The sequence below is a fragment of the Larus michahellis genome, chromosome 1 (genome assembly GCF_964199755.1).
Source record: "Larus michahellis chromosome 1, bLarMic1.1, whole genome shotgun sequence".
NCBI lineage: Eukaryota > Metazoa > Chordata > Aves > Charadriiformes > Laridae > Larus > Larus michahellis.
The window spans coordinates 164,527,789-164,544,119 of NC_133896.1; the positions used below are offsets into that span (position 1 = coordinate 164,527,789).

Genomic DNA, 16,331 nt, shown 5'->3' on the forward strand with positions numbered 1-16,331 from the left:
GACTGTACGTTAAGGAAATACTTCTCTGAGTAGATTGTGGCAGAATTTGCTTGGTGAACGTGTCCCTTGGTTTTAGGAGCTTAAGACGAGTCAGGCCTTCAGCAGGGGCAACTGGCCAAAAGGCTAGGACACTTAGAGAAAGACAAGACCTCATTTATGGTAGAGATGTGTATTTTTATATGTAATATATAGATTATTTAAATATAGATTATCTTAAACTGAGGTTCACTGAAAAAGAAGAGTGTGCTGTATCTTGAATGTACAATTACAGTCATCTGCTATTGAGAAGTACCGATGCGTTCAAAATCAGATCTCTATTGGGAACAGAAGAGCAGCTTTCTTCGGAAGAAGCGCGGCCTTGGTTTCGGAAAGAAAAAAGAAGTGTATTGATATTTTTGAGAGGTTGTTTCTTGCTAAAAACATATCTGTGTTACAGCGTTGCACTGATGACTTTTCTGTGCAGGTAGTACTTCTTCACTCAGTCTTGAATATACTAAGCAACAAGCTATCCCTATTTATGCAAACATTTAAATTAGCAGAACTGCTTATTTGTCAGGGATTTCAAGATTAGGCAGTAAATAAACTCACTGTTTAAAAAAGAAGTAATAAATAAAATCAGTCATTTGAACTGAAGGCTTGCTTTTTGTAAGTATATCAGATGCGTAATCTATTTTTTTAACTTAATTTTCCTTGCAGTTGCACTTTGTAGTTGATCCCCAGCTCGCTAGAGAATGGCGGCACCGTCGATGTAGTACCGAGTGCTTTGGGTATAGTAACAAAAGCCGCTCTTTTCTCTGAAGCGCTGTGGTTCCTTTGCAGCTCCAGACGTTTTCTGTCCATCCGTGTGGACATGGACAGAGGAACTAATTGCTGCGGAAGGATTTGACGGTGGTGCCCCGAGGGTGGGCGCAGGGGGAAGGTAAGAGCGTGCGCTATGTGGCACCTAACGTTATCCTGCTTTATCCACCGGAACTCCTTCACCTGCCCGTGCTTTGACCGCTCTCGTGAGATGTCTCGTTGAGCTGTTACTAGTTTCTGTGGTGTTCCGTATTATTTTGGAAACAACGCGGTACCGGTTTGTAATGGTTTTCCATTAGCCTTGCTTTTAAGGCAACATCATTTTGCCTTCAAAAATGTCACCATCGGAAGACTATCAGAAGTGCTGATAAGCAAAGGGGCGGTACAATCGCAAATTATTTTTGTAAGTCGTTGGGGAGGAGCTTAAAGCCTAGCACAAATCTGCCAGCTTGCTCTTTTTCCCTGTATTTTGCAGACGCGCCAGTAACTGCACTGAGCACATGCAATAGACCAATGGTATGTAACGGTTTCCTGCCTTCTTTTAAAGCATGATTACAGAGGACAATTGAAGTGTATATATAATCTTGTTTTCTGTAATATTGCTGCCTGTTCATAACCGTGTATTTAAATTTTACTTTTGTCACTCTACACCAATGTGATAAAACTCCTTGTAAACTACACGACCTAGAAATAAAGAAGGAAAAGTTTAATGAAATGGTGCCATCCGAGTGGTCAGTAAGCAGGAGATTTTTGGGGGGGTGTGTCTCTTCCTCCTCCAGGAGGGGATGCTCTTGCGGGTTTCTACCTCAGTGATTGTCCATGTGTCAGTAACGGTAAGCAGAAAGTTCATAAATCGGGGTTCAGTTTGTTGCCTCAGAATTTGTAGAAAACTCTTGTTTAGACTCAAACAACGCTTTCTGAGCAAGGACGTTGAGAATATTTTTCTGTTGGGGAAGAGGGTAAGCTTCTGTCTCGCAGATGGCCTAACCATGTGGGAAGTTTAGTTCTTGTCTTGATTAAGGGATATTTTATCTACACAAAGAAGTGATGGGTAGTGTACTGTTTTGGTTAAATACGTGCAGTTCTGTTTGACAGTTTGTCCTATAGTGAGACAATGTGCCGAGCTCCAGATGGCACCGATTTGAAACCCGCTTCCTATTCCCCATCCCGCCAGCCCAGTGAAGCTGCTGAAGCGCTCCCATCGAGTGGCATTAACTTAACTCCAACCATCGCATCCTTAATTACTTGTGTAACCGGGGACAAACTCTGTGACAGCTCCACTCCTGTAGTTATATATCTGTTTTCTGTGGTTAAAAACATACGTGCACCACGCTGCCGATTTTCTCCCTCTGCCACCTTTTCTGTGCCCCTGGCGGGGGGATGATTGTGTGCAACTGGAGCTGCCTGTTTGCACAGCCATAATTATGCTATATGTGTGGGGGTTTGGGTTTTTTTTTTTTTTGACGTTTGGTTTTTTTTTTGAGGGAGCCCACATAACTGGTCCTGTGTAAAAATGAAAAGAAAAAAAGAGTCAAAAATCAATCTTTTCCAGTGCCGCTTGTTTCTTTGTTTTGTTCTTGGCTGATGGAATGGTGGGATATTGCCCTGGTTTTTGTCTCTGAAATGCGTGTTCCTTATGAGACCTCTGTTCTTTGCTCAGAGACATTTATCCAGAGTTCTGCAATCACAGCGTGTGTTTCTCGACTGGCTCACTTGTCTTTCAAGCTGTCACTTTGGGCTGGTTTCAGCTGAATTTACAAAGGCACTGAGGTCTCGACAGGGTTTAATTCAAATGTTGTGAAAATAGGTAGACCCGAGTATATTAATAAGACTCATGTCTTAATGAAAGACAGTCAGACAGCGGAGAAGTGATGGCGCTGCTTAGCCTTGGAGATAAAAATCCACAGGAGTCCAGGCTCTGCTGATCCCTTCCTGTGGCGATAAAGCTTTTGTTTTGCTTCTATTTGTTTGTTATTTGAAGCCAGCAACTGATGATTCATGGTGAGGAACAAGAAGAGCAAATCTCTTGGAGCGACCACTTTTGAGGGGTTCCCCCCACTGCTGAAACACGAGCGCAGCGTATCTAGTCACGGCTACTACCCTGGCACCCCCTGACCCTGCCCGTCTCCACGCCTCCCTTGATGAGATGGATGGTATGAGGGGAATCAATCAGGGTTAAAAATAAGTGGTTCTATATTACAGCATTCTACTAAACCACAAGCTTTATTCAGATGCGCAGGCTTCAACAGATTGTAAGATATGACCGTCAAGACAGTCGCTTTTATTCTCTTAGCATTATATTTCAGTTTTGGGTTAACCTTAGGGATAAAGAATGAGAAAAATGCTGACAAAACGCAATTCTGTTTAAACGACAGCAGTTGGACCGGTTCCGCTAACAAAAAGAAAAAAAAAATTAAAAAAAGAATCGCACTGGTAAAGAAAGGGGGGTGTGTGTGAATCTTATTTAAAATCTCTTTTCTGTAGAAAAAAGATAATACAAAAAAGATGAAAACTCGGCATGTTGAATCAGGAGGCTGTGCTGCAGTTGCACCCAGAGCCTAGCTTCATCGCTGCTGTCCTGCGGAATGAAACATTCCTAGAAAAGGTGCTACTGGATTTCAGGCATGTAAATAAAAGCCTTTCTTTTGAGAGCTCAGAATACACCACTGCAGCAGATCGCGTCAATAAAGATTGTAGCCCACAAGCCTCAGTGATCTAAAATAAAATTCAATTTTAGCTGAATTAAGAGCATGACCCTCAATATAACTTCCAATTAAAATTAAAATCTTTTTTTACTGTTACAGTTGACAATTGCGAAGAAGGAGGTGGGGACCCAGCAGGCAGTTGCAGTGGAAATTGTAGCATGTAGGCTGCTGCACTAGATGATGTAATATTTATGTAGTCCCTAACTTTTGGCTAGTTCATTTCAGAGAAAAACTTTCCCATATGTAAAAATGCATATCCAGTAGCCAGCAGTTGTCCCCTTTCCGCCTCTAAAAACCAACAAACCCGAACCACCAGGGATTCTCAGCGTGGCTTGGGAGGGGAGGTTGGCTACAAATTACATAAATACTCACGTAGTTGCATATAATCTTCATCGGTGCCGAGTTATTTCCCCTTTTCACCCCTGTAAAGATCATTGTTGATGTTCCTGGTCGGTCTTGAAGCGCTGCGGTTCCTGTAGGTTATTGTGAGGTTGCTGAAGTCACTCACCTTGGCCCTGCACAGCAGGGTCACCGGCTTGCAGCGGGACCAATGGGACCTGCAACTGGGAAAAACTTCCTCACATTTTCCTACCGCCTCCTTAAGTTTCTCCCTCATCATATCATAAATGGACAGAGGTGATGCTGGAGGGTCGGTGTGATCATTATGTCCGTACTGATATTTGGGGGAAAAAAGCTAAGGAAAAGAGCAACTGCAAGGAGTTACCTGCCCGGGGGTTTGAAGGTTTCCACACAGCTGAAGGACACACGCTGAAATACTTGTTTCCCTTTGACAGGGTGGCTCCCACTTGGCCACGGGGGCTGCTGCTGGTCCGGAGGGGTTAGGAGCCCACCCTCTTTGTGGATGTGTATATGTATCTATATATCTATATCTCTCTCTATATATGGATATCTTTATTGGGGATGGGGGGAATAGAAAGAAGGCTTTACTGTCTCAAAACAGCAATATATCTGATCATATTGTGCGGTATTTTATTCCCTTTTGTTGTGAGCAAAGCTGTAAGGCATTTTCTACATCGCGCGTGTGTAAGGCATTAGCAAAGTGAACAGCTAGACGAAGAAAAAGGTGGGGGGTAGAACCATCCCGGCTTCATTTCCTGTATCTCGCTTCAGCTCCCCTCTGCCTGCCGCTGCGGTTCCTCAAAGGCCCTTAAAAGACACATAGATGTGTTTCCAGCACGCTGGACTTCTCTTAATGGAAGTTTTATGTCGCCCTCATGATGAAATGTTTCTTAAAAGGTAAGGAAAAGCACCTAAGCGTTGTAGACTTAGCGCTGCCAACCTTCTGAGTGGGCCAGCAGCTTATCCACGATCGGGTGCTGGCAAACGTTAAGGCCAGGTACGCAACATGGGTGCTTCCGCTGCTGGTTGTACCTCTCGCTCTCTGGGGGAAAGACTGAAATTCCAAGAAGCAACCGAAAAAGAAGCAACCGAAAATCATGGCAGGATGTGTAACAGGCGGGATGAAAACCCGGGGCTTGGGCAGCACCCCCAGCTTACAGCAGTTCAGTTACGGAAAGACCCTCCAAGCGGATCACCAATAGCTGCGGTTCTCGTAGCATACCGGTTTTCCTTCAAGTTTGTAAAACAAACAGCAGAGCGTCACCACAGCCTTTTAATTTCTTCTTGTACATACCATTCACAGTACATCAACAGCCCAAATAATATTGCACTGGATTATTTTTAAAAAAATTTCATCTTGCAAGTAGTATTCACTTTTCAAAGCCAACAGGTGAACAATTTGGTCAACTTGCACCGAGAAAATGGTTAGGTAAGAATCCTATTCTTTATTTATACCACACGGGTTTGTGACCCCAAAGGGAAATGAGAATGAGCTGTAAACGGCCTCCTTGTTAAAGATAGAAAGTTAGTAATTCCTTGCTGATTAAATGTAGAAAGACTGGGGGGAAAAAAAATGAAATCTGAAAGTTATCTCATTCCTGTTAGACCGCTTGCTGTATATATAATTATATTCTATACTGTGAAAGTCCATCTACATTTAAAAATCCAGCAGTCTACAGATTAACATGGTAAAAAAAAATAATATATTTTTATGAAAAGAGAAGAAATAGTGTTTGCCTCAGAGGAGAAAGTTTTCAGATTGTGAAGTCATTTTTTTTTTTTTTTTTTTTTAGGTGCAATCTTTGAGGCAACAAAATGTCTTTTGGCATTTGGCACTCTAATAAGGACAATATTTTAATACTGGCACAAGCTAAAAACAGCACAGAATGACAAAATACAAGACATGAAACGAACCGCAGCCACTGGGATGATGGTGACCTAGTTTGAACATATGGAGAACTTAACCAGTTTTGCTAAGGAATTGTGAAAGCTTCTGCAAAACCATACTTATTATGTTTTTTTTTCCTTTTCTTTTCTTTTACCAAATTGTAAGTTTTTACTAAACTTGGAGGGAGAAAAGAGTCTCAAATGTCCTCTAGAAAATCAGCAGCTGCTGGGACAATCAACGGGGCGGCCGGTTCAGCCGTCAATAGGCGTGAGGCTCTTTATGACTCAGAGCTCGAGTGCGTGAGGCGGAGCTGGTGGCACTTCGGATCACTTCCATCCATCTGGGAGGAGGCACAGGGAGAGACACAAACAGAAGAACGGTCAATCCCTACGGAAAGATTTCCCGAAAGACGCAGTCTGCGCTCCCAGTTGCACAGAGTTTTATTTTCGCTGCCTACGGGAGCATCTTGCTTCCTACTTTACTCCCGAGTCTGTCTGAAGCTCTAGATCCAAATGACGGCCAAGCACGTGTATGAAAAGAGATTTAGAAAGGATGAACGGGGGGGACGGGACCCAAAATTCATCAACTTAGCAGTGGTTTTACAGGTTCTGCAGACACCAAATCTCTTCCCCCCCCCGCCCCGGGTGGTCCAAGCGACGACCAGTTGAGACCAACCATTCGATTCCAGAGTGAAAAAATGTAATTTAGCTGTGGCTGCTGCTGCTTTTCCCTAGAACTGAGAAAGGGCTTTTGTGTTTTTTCCAATTCTACTCATTTATTTAATCCCCTCTTTCTCACAATTTACAGTTTTAGACCGACATGGCTAAAACTTAATAACGGCTTTCTTGAATAAGAGAGGACATTAAGATTTTTGACGTGTTAATGCTTCATAGGAAAGAGCCAAATTAATTCCCAGAATGAACAAGCTCAAGCCACAATTTAGGAGGAGCAGTGCCTGTTTCCTGGCGCTCCGGGTATCCGAAGCTCAGTGGGAGGTGTAAAAATTACATGCTGAACTGGCAGAAACGCATAGTGAAACCAGCCGCTTCTGTGAAAAACCAGAATTTTATTTCAGGTGTAGATTTTCCACCCAGTTGTACTTGAGGGAATGAAGTTATTCTGAAGAACTACTGAAAAGTCCTGTGATCTGTTTCCATGCCTCCTGAAGTCTGATACATAGAGCTCCCCGTACAGCCAGCCTGATGGATTTTGACTGGATGATTCCTGCCCATAACCCAGGTTTTGGAGTGATTACAATTACAGCTACCACCTTATCAAAAACAACCACTTGGTTCGAGCATTATCAGGTTTAAAATTTCTTTTAGTATTTTTAAAGGGTTCTTTCCCTAGTTGTGCTGAACTACTTGCCTGCATTACTGAATCAATTCGCTAAACTCCGCATCTACTAACCTTGTTTGGAAAAAAAAGAACTCCTGAAATTTTGCAAAATTCCCTCTCACGGAAGACAGACTTACCTTTCAAATGTGTATTCGCTTTCAGCCCTGAAGTAGTACACGTGGGATTTGAAATGTAGTTTGAAGACGTAATCTTTGTGAATGTTTTCAGATTCGGAAGGAATGGTGAGTGAGTATCCCAATAAAGGAAGGCTGGCTAAAGGATGATTGTCCTGGAAAGAAATGATGGAAAATGCTGTGAGATCAAATGCCCTTAAGTAAATAGAGCACATAAGTAAAATGGAAGATAGAGACACACTCATTTAAAGGTCATCATCATGTGCATGGAAAAAATACTAGCTTTGTACAATGGCAATGATCTTAATTGTCTGGTAGTTTCAGCTTGCCCATCTTTATGGATCCTTCTCCTAAGGATGTGCTGCAGGCTGCTCCTACCAGTGTTCCCTCATAAGAAAGGTGCCTGAAATCTTGGACTTTCACTGCTTTCAAATTGACGAACATAAAGTTCCACGGTTTGGCATCGGCAGAGCACCGTGCGTGTTCACCCTAGGCTTGCAAACACCTGCTCCTCTAGAAATGTACCGGCCACCCCGCAGCGTTTGTTGCCGAAGTCCTTTCACTTCATGGCATGGCGTGTATGAACAAATCATTTATTTCCTCTGCTCATGTGTAGAATATCCTACAATTAATTCTTTTTTTTTTTTTTAGTGCAGAAACTCTATCCTTAAGGCTTCCTATAGCAATGAAAGCACGACGTAGCAACTGGAATTATTTTGTGCTCAGGCCCTGCCCGAACACAGAGATTCAAAAGTCCAACTGATTCTAAACACAAAGCCCCTACTTTTGCAGCGGGATGTTTGTTCAGATGGATTAATCATTGGCTGCTCTTCTCTCTCGTTTGCCTTAAGCGTCAGTAACGGCAAACTAAGTTCCACGTTCCAGCAGCAGGAAATGCTGTGCAGCCGTGACCGCTGCATCGGCTTCTCTCGCCTACAGCATCCCTGACCGATGTCCGCATTTCTCTCTGCTGCCGCTTTCACAAAACCCAAAAGGTCTTCTCCAGCCACCCCCCACCCCCCCGGTGCAGTCTGTTACCTGGTGCGATTTATAGAAGAACATACAGAAGTTGGTGAACACCACCCAAAGCTTCTGCCACCCGTTGCTGTTTTTGAATTTTCTTAGGAGGTTTCCAGACAGCTGGTTCTGAAACAGATCCGAAGTAGCCAAATAAAACAGTGAAAGGTACCTGCAGGTTTAATTACCATTAGAAAAATTATCTGCTTTTATCTGGCTGTATGTGACTTTGGATGTGAAAATGTTTTGGTTGAATGGACGTATTTTTCTACTACATAAAGTAGTAGTTTATGCAACATATTTTTTTTGTTTGTAGCTGGGTACTTCCAAAAGTTTCAAGCAACTATACTTATTTTTTTTTTAATTGAGGCGGCTTTCAGTAATGTATTACCAAATATCAGTCAGTCTTGTCACCCTTGTCTCTCTGTGTCGGTTTTAAATGATACTTAAATAGAGTAATGGAAACAGAAAGGCTGACATGAATTTGTGATGTAAAGGAAAATTATGACATACTTTAGAATTGCAGATAGAGACTGAGCTCTCAGTACCCAGTGAGGTCACACGGTAACTTTTCAAAGATTTCAAAAGCAAGGACTGTTAACCTTATTCTCAGCTGCTCTTCACACCGTGAAGATGTAAAGTCCAGCACCGCTGTGCCTTGCCAATGAAGGGGAGGTCTCAGTGAATCATTAATTACTTCCCATTCCTTGCTGACTGCACGGGCTCTCACCTGGCTCAGAATAGCTGTTTACATCACTCCCTTTACATAATGCAGACGCTAATAACTTAATCTGTAAAGCTTAATACTCAAAGTCTGGTGGTCCCGATTTATCTGCTACAAATTAAATGCTCTTGCAAATGTTCTGTTTTCACCCGACTTGGGTAGGCATTAAAGCCTTTGCTCTTAAATCATCCCGTTCTCTGATATCTGGACTGCTGCCTCCTTGCCCTAAGTTACAGGTGTACTCCTTCATTTTCTGTTACCTCATTACTCTGGAGGATATCATAAAAGGACAGGCTTTGCATTCGGTACCAGCAGACATATGAAATGGGAACAGGCCGCTGATCACTGATCAGTCCAGCAGGTAGGGAAGTACAGTCACTGACAGAGAGAGGATCTTCTACCACGAGAGAGACAGAAAGGAGGGAGAGACACAAAGAAAATAAACGATAATGCTGAAGTGAGAGGCACCAACAGAATGAGGTGAGCATGAGCGTAACCTGCCACGCATGGAACAGCAGTGGAGCTGGAGGTGTTTTCACAGAACAAGGTATGTCTCCAGGGTGCGTTTGTTTGGCCTTCGCTGCTTTGGGGAGGAACAAAAGTAAGGACCGAGGGGTAACAATTTTAAACTGAAAGAGGGCAGATTTAGATTGGATATCAGGAAGAAATTCTTCACTGTGAGGGTGGTGAGACACTGGCACAGGTTGCCCAGGGAGGCTGTGGCTGCCCCATCCCTGGAGGTGTTCAAGGCCAGGCTGGATGGGGCTTTGAGCAGCCTGGTCTAGTGGGAGGTGTCCCTGCCCATGGCAGGGGGCTGGAACTAGGTGATCTTGAAGGTCCCTTCCAACCCGAACCGTTTATGATTCTCTGATTCTATGACCAAGGAGCACTGATCTCAGACCAAGAGATTTGCCTAACTAAATGTTTTAATCGGTAGAATTAGTCATTGGCTTAAGTTTTACATCTATTTATAATAAAGGCCTCTGCTTTAGGGAAAAACACGAGACATTGTTCTGCGCTGAACTATTCCTCCCTTGCAGGATATAAGGGTATAAAGAGTAGAAAAAACTGTGGGATCAAAATGAGGCTCTACAGTCCGTGTTTTCTTGTACAGAATAAATTCCCTTGTCATATTTCAGCAACAAACTCGCCTTCTGGTTTTTTAAACAGAGGCAATTACACAAACTATGCATATGGTCTGTCCTCACATCTCTAGATGCTTCTCTAGAGCAACGGTGGCCTGACGCCTGAGGGCTGCCTCGCGAGTGCAAGTCCACTCAGCTGTAAGATTCCTTTTACCATTGTCCTTGAGCCTAAATTTCCATTGGATGAGGACTGTGGTAAAGTACTCGGAGCTCGCTGGAGACTCTTGGGTGAAGGAAGAACACCTAAGCAGGCTTACCACCTCATCCTAAAACCTACACTGAACTACGAGTCTTCCATTTTAATCTTTGAAAAGTCAATGTCTGCATCTCGCCTGTTGAGTACAGAATTAACGAATGTGTATCAAATTGGCTTAGCTGTGATCGGGGAGGTGGAAAAAGGATTTTTATTTTGAGATGGAAAGTGCAAATAAAGAAAAAGCAATGAGACTGAGCAATGAGACAAGGTTCCAGAAAAGATGGCTAGGTAAAGAAAAGTACGTTAGTAATACACATAATTAAAACTCTGGCTGCAGCAGCTAAAGACAATATCCTTTCAGCTCGAGCAACGACTTAATGCCTCAGTAACTGAAGGCATTAAGACAGTTTGACCTGCTTTAAATTTTAAAGGGCATCAGCATTTTTTTGAAGAGTTACTTCTATGCAGATTACTGCTCTAACTGATTTTACAAAGATGCACCAAGGGAGCGGATACGTGTTTCTTGACTGATGGTTTATGCCATCATTTGAGGATACAGGAATCAAGTTTAATCGGTGTGCCCGAAACCTCCCCAGGAGGAGACAACAGAATAGTGCACTTATTAAGGAGGAGCAAAAAGGAAATTGTCATTGAAGAGCGAGTCTGGAGCTGCAGTTCAGATGGTTCTGAGGCAGATACCTCCACAGCAATACTAAAGTCGACCATTGAAACGCTGGTATTTCTGTGCCAGCAGACGTGCACCGTAGTGTTGCCACGGTGTGGTGACTGACGTTCGAGTGAGGTGCGGGATGCACTGAGGTCGTCCTCAGATTCCTGGTCTACAGTAGTTTCATCAGGAGACTCTATGAAATGCAGGGAAAAAGCATCTTTCTTCCTCTATGCAACAACATATATAATTGGAAAAATTACACAAATCAATTCTGTCCACAATATTGTGAACTAATTTTAAGACACACTTTTAGAAATAATTTTGTGCAGATGTTAAGTAGACTTTTTTCATGTGTTTCTGCAAGTGTTAGAATCAAAGACTAACTACTGTGCTTTGTTGGTGCTTTTAATACCTCGCAAGGACAGGCACTGCCCAACTCTTGTTAACTAGTTCCTGGAATCATTGTGCTTAAGTCACTTCTCTATTCAGTGAAACTTTCTGCTAACATCAACAAGAACATTAAAATGGCACATACATAAATATATATATATATATAAAAATCAACTTCAAATGTATCAGTTTGACCTGTGGCCAGCATTTTTCACCACTTTGCTTAGAAGCAATCACCAATCATACTGACGGAAGTGAATAAAACCTACTCTCGAGCATTTACTTACTGTTGTCCGGGGGGCTGCCAGCCAGTAGCTCTGGGGCAGGGCCACTGCTTTTCTCTGCCAGGTCGATTGCCATCTGAATGTCCTCGGTCCATTTGTCCATTTCAGCACGGGTACTAACAATGAAAATTCAGGTTTTATTCCCTTTCATACAGGCCGAAAGCAAACTCTAAGAAATAGTCACCAGCTGAGCTTGCTTTTGAGTTAAATAAATTAATTCAGACACAAGACGCTAGGGTTTTTTTCCTAATAACTTAGTTTTGGTTCTGACTTGCACAACTACCACTCTATCTTGTCCCATTCACCCTTCTTTTTTGGGTGGCTTTCACAAAAGAATACACCTTTGAAATTGTTTTAGGAGCCAATCCAAACAAAATGGTGCCTCCCTGCTTTTCTACCGGTCCCATTGTGAAAGCTGCAGAGAAATACAAGTTTACACGTGTGGGTTGTCTCCACTGAATTACCTTGCGGCAACGACGATGGACTGGTGTTGACCCCGTAGTGTCAGGCAATGAGCAACCCCCCACTCCTCTTCACTTTCTTCTATCTGAGAGAAAAAAGCCCAAATGCGGTCAGATTACAGGAAGTACGCATTTCTTAAGGTGAAGCAGCGACCTGAACGAGCTCTGACCGTTGGGGAAAAGAAAACGAAGAGAAATGTTTGCGAACGACAATTTTGAGCTAGGTGTTGAGAAAAAAATGGTGGCTTGCAAGTTGGAAAAACAGTAAGTTCTGCAATAACCTCTTAAACCAAAAGCATGGCTTTGTCTGCTTTGTGTCAAAAAAAAAAAAAAAAAAAGGAAAATAGTGGTATTTTATCAGAAGAGTAAATACATCATACAAAAGGATATGTTAAAGGCTGGGAGTGCTCTGGACACTGCAGCATAACACAGTTCTGTTGTGAACAAGCCCATGCCAAATGAACATCAATAACTGAGTAGATTCCTAGAAACACTAGATAAAACGTCAAGCTTTGCAGGTGTTTAGACAAATTCAGTGACTGTGGGAGGGACTACCTCACTCCATTCTCAGGAAAACAGCCCAGAACAGAGACAAACTCATGAGAAATTCCAGTGAAAATAACAGGGGGAATTAAAGTGTTTTGAAACTAGCAAAAACACTTTTGAAATGATATAAGAAGAAGAGGTAACTACATGCTATTGGCTCGAATCAGCTGTTTTCCAGAATTGCAACAAGAGTTCCAAATGACACCTTGCTGCCAGCTTCCCACTACGTTGGCTTTAAGATACAGAGCTGAAAACATTAGGAAACGTGTTTTCATAGAAATTAGGCTGCCGCTACTGTTTACTTGCCTTGCACAGTGTGTCTATAAGCAACTGGTGATGAATTACTTGTAAGAAACATGGTTAAATTTATGGTTTAAAAAAATAAAGAACCCACCTGACAAGAAGTTTGCATTATGAGGCAAAACGCCTTCCCCCCCCCACTCCCTTTTACTGTATAATCGCCTTTGCGTAGAAAGCTGCATGCCAAACCCAACACAGCCCCATCAGAAATTACTCAATTCAGATGGGCCCACAAATGGCCATTTTATCATGAATTCTTTAAGTTCTCACAATACTTACTGTCATGCCATACAGCGGAAGATGCCCGTGGACTTTAAACTGATTTGACGCTGTCAGGCCTCTACTTGTGTACAATAAAATATCGTTAAACTAAAAAGCAAGAATAAGCATTATTAGAATGATGTCGGCATGTATGGATGTAGAAAAAGAAGTCAGAATGGTAAATACGGGAACGCTGCCAGTCCTGGCTGACTATTTGTATGGCAACCCTAATGCACGAATCCAAAATACCGCCTTCAACAATATTCCAGTACCTAGTATTAGCACCTGCTATTTTCCCTGCCTTCCTTCCCAGCTAGTCTCAGGCACGTTCCCACAATTTTCCACTGGATGTCTTCTACTGTCCCCTTTGTGATCTCCGGGTCAGAACTACCAAGCCACAACAGCAGTGAAACCAAGTAGCACATTTCACACTCTGTCACACTTCGAAGCTATGGAAGGTTAAGTGTGCTTCACCCGTATTTTCTTCTCATTTGTGTGGAGAGATAAGCAAGCACGGCCCAGAGAGGGGTGTCCAGCTTAACTCTTACTAAGTGGCTACCTATTACTCCCCATACTCAGAAGGAAGCTGCGAGACCTGTTTTTAAGGTAGGTGCCTTTAGGTTAGAACCATCAAGGTGAAGAGACGAAATCTTTCAATTTGTGGAGCTTCCTGCATGTAGCAGCAGTTGTCAAAAGCATGTCAAAGGACCATCCGCATTTTATTGCCATAATACGAATGGCGTATTTTCACTGTGCCACCTGGGTCAAACGAGGCAGTTGTGCATCAAGAAAAAAATCGTACTCCGTGGTGTGAAACAGAACTCTCCCAAAGACATCTACAACCCGACAGCAGTGATTCACGAAGCTACGCGGATCGGCCACTAGAGGGGGATTTAATTTTGCCAACGATTACACGCGTATTTGGAGTCCCAGTACACTGACTTGGGATTTTACCTCCAAAAAGATTATGTTGCTGGAGACAGACCACAAACTTCTTTGACAGTGCAACTGGCTTGAGAGTCTAGTCTCCATTTTTTAATGTTTTATACAGGTATAATATTGAGATATCGTCTCGGAACAAGAATTGTAAGAAAATATGCACCGCATTCACTAGTCTTCCTCTTTAGTGCCTTTAAAGGCAGAGGATAATCCTACCCAGGGAGATTTAGCGCTTATACCTTTGGCTCATTTTGAAACATTAAAAGTCAAACACCTTGTAAAACCTAGTGCACTCACAAGCTTTTCTACACACCTGCTGTCTTCGCCTTTTACATACAAGAGGCCAAGAAAGTATTTTCCTGACACACTACACTGGCTCTTTCATGTTTTGCCCTGTGACACTGGACTAGAAAATCTGTGCACTCTGCTGGGCAGATTTTAATAATAAATTCTAATAAATAACACCAGCCCCAGTGCCCCGGCACCAAGGGCTGAGCAGCAGCAGGATGGGGAGCCTGGGAGCAAGTCAGCTGGCCAGGAAGAAAAGAGGAGGAACCACCTGCTCAGCTCTCCTGGATCGGAGACTGAGTGGGACCACCGTAAAACACTGCGAGTGATGGTGGGAGGAGATAACCTTTCCTAGTGCAAGACCTACAAAATGTATCTCCAGGTAAAGGCAGGTCCACCAACACGCTGGGCCTTCATGGGCTGAAACTGGATGGTTTGTGGAGGAACTTGATTCTGTAAATGCGTCCTGAGAGTATTATGTGGATTGTCATTCATATCACCAGGGGTTACTCTTCATCTTCTCTTGCACTTGATCACTAAGCCTGGTGCCACTTTTCATTTTATAATGACTCTGCTTTTATTTAAGGCAATGTGCTAGGAGGTATTATTTTATCATGATATTCAGTGTGTCATATAAAAATAAATAGTTTTATCTTTGTAAGAAGCAGTTAAAAAGAGAATATTGGGTTTGGACAGAAACATATGTTCTTAACAACCAGCTAGACAGGTGATGTATTATGTTAACTTAAATAAGGCTGTTTAAAAACACTTACTGTAATTCACAATTCAAGTCTAACAGTTTGCCTAATAGTTGCCTACAGTTACATTTCATTATATAAAGAAAAATTGTATCCTTGCTTACCAGAAAGAACATCCGTTGCTGTAAACCTTTTCCAGACAACTTACTAAGACTGCCCAGTCTAATGAACTCCTGTGGGAAACAAATACAAACCAAATATGTATCTTCTGCAAAAATGATGATGATTTTTTATTATGCAAACATAAATATGGCTACTTGGTCATAGGACTGACTTGACTATCAGTCACCAAGACCTTTTATTTTCTTGATTAAATATGTTAAAAATCTTATTTATAGGATAAGTTCTTTCAATTCGTAATTGTCTTCAGGATATACTCCTTCGTAGTCTTTAAGAAAATTCAGCTAAGCAAAATTTTCTTTACCTAACATTGATTCCTTCAGACACCTCCCTCTTTCATCGGTTTTGAATGAGCATTTTTCATGGTCCACATGATGTCAAAACTAATGATAAGTTGGCCTGTGTGTTATTGGTTGGCCACTGGGAAGCTTCTGTTGTGCATACGGCTACACAGCTCTTCACTGAGATGTAAAATCAGCTACACAAATCAACATCACCACCGGCAACAGAAAACGATGGAAATTGTCTGGCAGCGCGAGTCATCCTAGTACCATCCATGTCGTATAATGCAGCACATTAATTCAGATCAAACTGTTTAAGAATGTTTGGGCATGGAATTATAGGAAAAGTAGCACATCTGAAATGTCCAAAATGCTGGATTTCCTGGGCTTACTGTGGACTATACCATAACTCACCCTTCCACTTATCCAAAACCTATGAAAATATCATTTTTCAGCCACTCCCTCCAGCTTCTGCCAAGAGGTTTATATTTATTTATTACAGTCTTTTGAAGGTCATTCTACTCATAATTGTGCATGTAAAAGGCATATAAAACATCAGAATCACCTGCAGCTTAGCAATAAACAGGCTGGCGAAGGTTAATTAATCTGTGCAAGAGAAACTCCAGTCGCCTTATGGTTGATGTGAGGTGTCCAGTCCCCCTACCCGCATTGCGTAAGGGCTAAGGGGTGGAAAAAGTGGCTAGAGGTGGTTATCCCTATACCACAGT

At 42.4% G+C, this 16,331-nt stretch overlaps 1 protein-coding gene across 9 annotated transcripts in view; it reads right to left on the reverse strand.

Moving 5' to 3' along the window:
* Window positions 1–5,123: 5,123 nt before the first annotated feature.
* Window positions 5,124–16,331, reverse strand: part of FARP1 (FERM, ARH/RhoGEF and pleckstrin domain protein 1) — a 219,642-nt gene continuing 208,434 nt past the window's right edge. For 4 of the 9 annotated variants that reach the window (XM_074562571.1, XM_074562551.1, XM_074562572.1 and 1 more), the window contains exons 20-27: window positions 15,307–15,375; window positions 13,236–13,325; window positions 12,114–12,196; window positions 11,653–11,765; window positions 11,005–11,168; window positions 8,262–8,369; window positions 7,227–7,378; window positions 5,124–6,091 (exon numbers count right to left, since the gene is read on the reverse strand). In XM_074562571.1, coding sequence (XP_074418672.1) covers window positions 6,010–6,091; window positions 7,227–7,378; window positions 8,262–8,369; window positions 11,005–11,168; window positions 11,653–11,765; window positions 12,114–12,196; window positions 13,236–13,325; window positions 15,307–15,375 — 861 coding nt within the window. In that variant the 3' untranslated portion in view covers window positions 5,124–6,009. Of the gene's footprint in view, window positions 6,092–7,226; window positions 7,379–8,261; window positions 8,370–9,224; window positions 9,362–11,004; window positions 11,169–11,652; window positions 11,766–12,113; window positions 12,197–13,235; window positions 13,326–15,306; window positions 15,376–16,331 lie in introns of all 9 variants that reach the window. The other 5 variants (XM_074562604.1, XM_074562595.1, XM_074562577.1 and 2 more) reach the window with 2 other exon arrangements.